General features: G+C 46.4%; 1 protein-coding gene across 1 annotated transcript in view; it reads right to left on the reverse strand.

Moving 5' to 3' along the window:
- Window positions 1–5,660, reverse strand: part of EPAS1 (endothelial PAS domain protein 1) — a 76,938-nt gene extending 71,278 nt beyond the window's left edge. The window contains exon 1 of the mRNA XM_064708953.1: window positions 5,360–5,660. Within this exon, the coding sequence (XP_064565023.1) occupies window positions 5,360–5,385 (26 nt within the window). The 5' untranslated portion in view covers window positions 5,386–5,660. The remainder of the gene's footprint in view (window positions 1–5,359) is intronic.
- Window positions 5,661–6,000: the final 340 nt, after the last annotated feature.

Consider the following 6,000-nt stretch of genomic DNA (forward strand, 5'->3'; position numbering starts at 1 on the left):
AGAGAAAGGGTCAAGATCAGGGCATTTCTTTGACTGAAGATCAGACATAAAAATTCAACTAGAGCAACTTTGCTCCTTGTCTGGCAAAACATTTGATGGGTTTCTATAAAATAAATACTGAAAATTTCCTGTGTCACATACAGCAATGGACAGAGAAGCATAATAGAGATGCTATCCAAATCCAAATGCTTTGTAATAACAGTCAAGTAAATTAAATTACAAGTCTAACTGTTTTCAGGCCCAAATATGCCCATTTAATCAAAATTTATTATGGCAGATTTTGTTTCAGCAAAATTTTCTAGACCTAAATAAAGTCACAGAGGAAAAACAAAATCATAATTAGATTTGATCTCAAGAACATAATTAAGTGAGTTACTTTGGAACAGTACTTATTTATCAGCCAATTGGCCTACTGTACTTTATTAAGCTACTTTCCAAATGCATAATAAAATAGTTTCCCATTTTACATACTTCAGAAAGTGTCTCATAAAAAGCAGCTCTGTAAATGTAAGAAGTTTTTTTTTTTTTTTACATATAAGCAGTCAAGGTTTTATCCTCACCAAATAACTACTTTATTATACTGTCTTTTAAGCAAATTGAGCACAAGAAAGATAAATGAGAAAAAAACTGCCAGATGCATTAATATTCATTCTTGCAGTTTCTCTTCATTTAAGAGAAGGGCTCTGTCAACCTTGTGCCAGCTACTAGGAATAGAACTATTTATAACTATTAAGATACACATGTCACTATGAATATTGGAGTAATTAACACAATAGCATTTCACAAATAGCTTTAGCAGAATAAAACCATTCCAAGTATTTAAATTATTTTTAAATACAATCTGCTTTTGTATTCTCATTTCCTCACTCTAATGTTTATCCTAAGAATAGCAAAAAATTTAATGCTCGAAGAGTACTGCTCTCACCACACCTAGCAGCAGCTCCTGCTTGGAACCTGAAAACAAAAATACTTAATGTTTATGAATCCATCATAGTTAAAAATATTATAGAAAGATATAGAGAGATCCATTTTGATACTCATGATGGATCTCCTGAATTCACAGCATAAATGCAAAACTGGTTATTAGCAAAGTATCTCTAATATGCAAGACATTCTTAATGATCCCCACAAGATAAATGTGACAGAGATGCAGAGATAAGGGCATGACACAAAGATTGTGTTTATGAAGGGCTGACAGATTTTTAAATTGCTCTAGGGCCAAGCACTAAGCACAAGCAGAGCAAGCCCTTGGAGCAACTGGTGAAACACAAATTCCCAGATGCTCAGATCACTTTGGGAGGATGGTGCACACTGGAGGCACTCGCACTGCACACCATTCCCACAGCAAAAGCCTTTCAGTCCTCACCAAGCTGAAGTACTCTGGCTCTGTGGAGGTGAAACCACAGAGGTGGGCAGCAGAAGTCAGGAGTTCCCAAGCCAGAGCTCAGCCCAGCCTCTGCTCCATGTCACTGCAGGCAAAGGCAGGGCCAGGGCAGGCGTGAGCCTGTCCCTCCTCACTCCTGTACCCTTGGGCCACCCTCTGGTAGAAAAGCCAGACATCTCTAGAAAGGGCAGTGAGTACAGAAAGAGAAGGGGCAATACCAAAGTAGGAGGGCTATGAGTGGCCAGGATCATTCAAGATGACCTGCAAGCTATGAAGTGTCTGAATTTGTGGTGCTGAACGGTAAATACTAATTGTTTAATGTTAACACACCATAAATATGTGCTAAACAGCCAATTTCAACAGATTGTTCACCAGGAATTCAGGGGATCACATTTCTTTTTGATAACTCCAAATAAGAAAAACTGCAAGAGCAGATGTGAACACAGAAGCAAACAGAAGTAACTAAAATATGTGGGCTATGCATGGGGAGATGTTGAGCAATAATAAAACTTAATTTTTTTTATTTATGGAGCTGAGTAATCTATGAAATCGTCCGCAAAGGAAAGTGTTCTAACCTCCATCAGCTAAAGTACATAAAGTGAGGTTTAAAAGAGTATAAGGACAAACTTGGGTTGGCAAGAGAATGGACAAGATGATCTGTCACCACCATCACAGAATATCAGGCAACAGGGAGTATACCTGGCAACAGTGACACACAGAAAATGTACTGAGAAGAACAAAACTGAGACTGTGTGTTTCTTGAAATCTGCAGTTTAACACCTTGGCACATCCAAATGCTCACATTTCCTGACATCCCAATTATATCCATTATGAGCGAGCAACTACCTGAGCTCTGGAGAGCTGTGCCATCAGGACGGTTTCCTCATCCTGAGAAGGAACAGCCAAGAGCGACCTCAGTTTGGCAAAACTACTCTCCTGAAGGAAAAAGGTCAGCAAAATTTGAGGCACAAAGTACCTCATTAGAGGGGCTCAACATCAAATAAAGCCCAAAGTAAAAGGGTAAATGAAAGCAGCCTGTTACCTAGATAATAACTGGGGGCAATCCCATTTCTTTACTAGCTGGGCCAGAAGAAGTTAAACTGATTTATGTAACATTACATGGTTATGGTCACAAAACCTATTGTGTAATTACATGGGGACCACTAGCACAGAAACACCCTGAGCTGCGAAACTGGTTTATTTTTCATATAACTGGAAAACAAACACAGAATTCCCCAAGTAACAACACAACTGAGAAGGTGAAGCAAAATTATGCATCCTTCTCAGTGGTACTTGACTTGTCCTGAGCCTGGCTTCAAACTTTTCTCAAACAGACACTGTTGTCCATCCAGAACCATTCATTTACCACAACATCCACTCCTCACAAAGTAACTGTCTTGCAAATCATTAAAAACCACATCAAGATATTGTACCAGACTGCTTGAATTACATTGGGACTTACCTACTACTTGTTGTTGTACTGCACAGCTGTACAGATCAGATACTTTCCCCTTAGCTTTCATTATATGCTAAAATGTGTTATGCCCTTTTATTCCTCCTGCTCCCGGTTTCTAATTACCAGCATTCTAAGAGAGTATCTAATATTATGTAGATTTTTTTAAAATAAGTTAAAAGAATAATCATATTAATTTCAGCTCTGAATCTTGGACTAACTTTAAATCAGCCTACTGAAAGTGCCATAACATTTGTTCCAAATAAAGCAACTGCTCTTTTCTGCTGGCAAACAGAGCTTCAAATGAGGACCTGAGGATGTTCTTCAACTTAAAGGGACCATTAAGAGAATCAAAGATTATCTTCCTTAGAACATTTGTTTAACAGTAAGAGATCTGCTCCTCAACATAGTTTCAGAGCTGCCTGGAAATCTGGTAACACTGCCCCACCTTTTCTCTGTGAAAGTGATTTATAAATGCTATTAGCAAGTAAGGTTAGAGATCCTTGTTGCATATCTGGATAGAGATCAAGCAAACAATACACTAACTGTCGAACTCAAGGCAATAAACCTACTCTAAAATAGTACTGGAAAATTAAGAGAGCAAAACGATCTTGTTTCAACAGGCTACATAGGGTACATCCCCAGTAGGGATATCCACAGCACACTGACAGAGAGGCACAAGCCAGCTATCTGAAATCCCTCATATGACACTCTCCCAGCTCTTCCACAAACATTAATTTACGCAACAAACCCACGAACCAGATAACAACTAGTCTACTTCTGAGAGAAACAGAAAAATTGTCACTGAATGTCACTATTTAAAAGCAGTGAGGGAGTCAGGATCAGGGTTCAGACCTCAGTCCTGTGAAGCCTGTGTAGTATCTGAAGAGTGTTTCCCCAAACCACTTCAGTGTGCTGTCCTGCAAGATTAGACAGCGCTCAATCCCTCACTCTGCTTGAAAGCAAGAGGGTAAAAGTGAAGAGATTGAGTGCCCTGTTAAAAAGAGGTGATACAATGAAAGCAGTGTATTTCCAATATATACGGTGCTTCATCCTCTTGCCTCATCAACTAACACATTAACTACATTGTACTGTACTATAATTTTTTACTTTTTCAACATAAGACACAAAATGTACATGTATTTTTTTACTCTGCACTCTACCTAGAACAAAATACACTTGAAGTAACTGTTTAACCTTAATATGTTAGTTTTTGATAAACTGAGGAAAACAGAACTACAGGGAAAAGGTATGATTTACACTGCTATACCTCCCCTACTACATCGTCATAGGGTGACTCAATAAAAAAGGAGCTATTACACAAACAAAAACCCAAGGTTTAGAGTTTACTGCACGGTAACTGGATAGTACACACGACAAATAACAACATAAAATTCTTAGTCTATAAACCACATCGCTTATAAAGAGAATCTACGGCCAGAACAGTAACCTGTGCTGATAATGGACGGATCCTGCCTGCTGCAGAAATCAGACTGAATACATATCCTACAAGACTTCACAGACCTTTATTCACTTAGTTTTAGTTTTCCCCATGTCCGCACCCTCTCTCATCCATAGGAATTATTTATAGCTTTGGAGCAACAAGTAGATAATTCTTCTCTTTATCTCCACCTGCAATTTCTGTTTAAAACCGCTGAGTTTTATTTCGACGTTTGTTCTCAAGAACCAACAAGAAAACACGCTTTGATGAGTTACAAAACTACCAGTGCGTTACTCTGATTCCCTCTGGAAGGGTCGCTCTGGCAGTGTGGGAATGTCTGGCTTTACATCCCCCCGCAAAGGGCAGCAGCAAACGAGGCGCTGGGCACTGCTGGGGCTCTGGGCCCTCCGGAAAAACCCGCTGACAGCTGAGGCGCCCCGGGAACCGCGGGAGATGCACCGCGGCCAGCGCCTCAGACCGGAGCGAGGAGGTGTCGAAATATTTACACAGCCTGGCAATTTCATCCACGCGACTTTAGTTATAAAACACGTTTTGCTAAGAGTGCTGCTACCTTCAAAACCCCTGTCTTCAACTGAAAAATAGTTTCCTACTCCCCCTGCCCTCGCTGACACCAAGCCCCGCCACTCCGTACACGCAGTGGCCGCACACCGGCGGGCTGGCCCTGCCTGCCAGAGGCACCTGCCCGCAGCCGGGGCCGCCTTTACCGGGCCAGGTGCGCTGCGGCCGCGGTGCCGCCGGCGGGGGCAGCTCCGGGCAGGCGCTGCCCGGCTCGGCGCGGCCCAGACGGAGCGCAGGTTACCCCCGGAGCGCAGGTTACCCCGGCGCTGCTCCCCGGCCCCTGTCCCCGCCCGGGCCGGGCGATCTAACTCACTCACGCCGCAGCCGGTCCCCGCAAAGGCTCCGGGTAGAGCCCTCGCACGGGAGCGGTGGCGGGGCAGCCGAGGCCGCGCCGTCCCGCCGGCAGCGCCCCCGGGGCGGGGATCCCGCGGCCCAAGGGGGCAGCCGCAGAAGGAGGACGCAGCGGCCCGAACAGCGCGGCGCCTCGCCCGCGGCCCCTCACCTCTTCTTCTCCTTGTCAGCTGTCATCGCGGCGGCGGCTGCTGCCGGCTCCTGCGCCGCCTCCCGGGCCGGGGCGCGCTCAGCACCTGCCCGCGGGACGCGGGGCTCCGCGGGCGCCGGCGGGCGGGGAGCGGGGTCCGGTTCGGCCGGGTCGCCCCCGAGGCGGGCGTACAGTCTCAGGACACTGCCGAGGATTGTACGGCCCGCCCGGGGGAGGCGGTGGTAGCGGCGGCTGCTGCGGCGGGACAGGAGCGACGCGGCGGCGGGGCTGTGCAGCTCGGCGCCACCCGCAGAAAGTTCTCACTTTAAACCTCGGGCAGCCGCCGGCCGCGGGGGCAGGGCCGGCCCCCTCCGCCCGGGACCCGGCCCGCACGGCCCGGCCCCGCCGCCGCCGCCGCGCCCGCCAATGGGGGCCCGCGGGGCGCCCCGGGCTCCCCGCCCCCGGCACCGGCCCGGCCGGGGGTCAGCGGGGCCGCTCCGCCCCGCCGGCCGCGCTCCGCGCTCCCGCACACGGCACCGGCCCCTCCGCTGCTGTCCTGTTTTCCAGTTATTTAACTTTTTGGTTATTGATCTTTCTTTTTTTTTGAAACTTTTTTTTTTTCCCCTCAGAAGTGGTTTCTCTCCCCGGTGTGGTCCGAGGCC

The sequence above is a fragment of the Zonotrichia leucophrys genome, chromosome 3 (genome assembly GCF_028769735.1).
Source record: "Zonotrichia leucophrys gambelii isolate GWCS_2022_RI chromosome 3, RI_Zleu_2.0, whole genome shotgun sequence".
Classification (NCBI taxonomy): Eukaryota; Metazoa; Chordata; class Aves; order Passeriformes; family Passerellidae; genus Zonotrichia; species Zonotrichia leucophrys.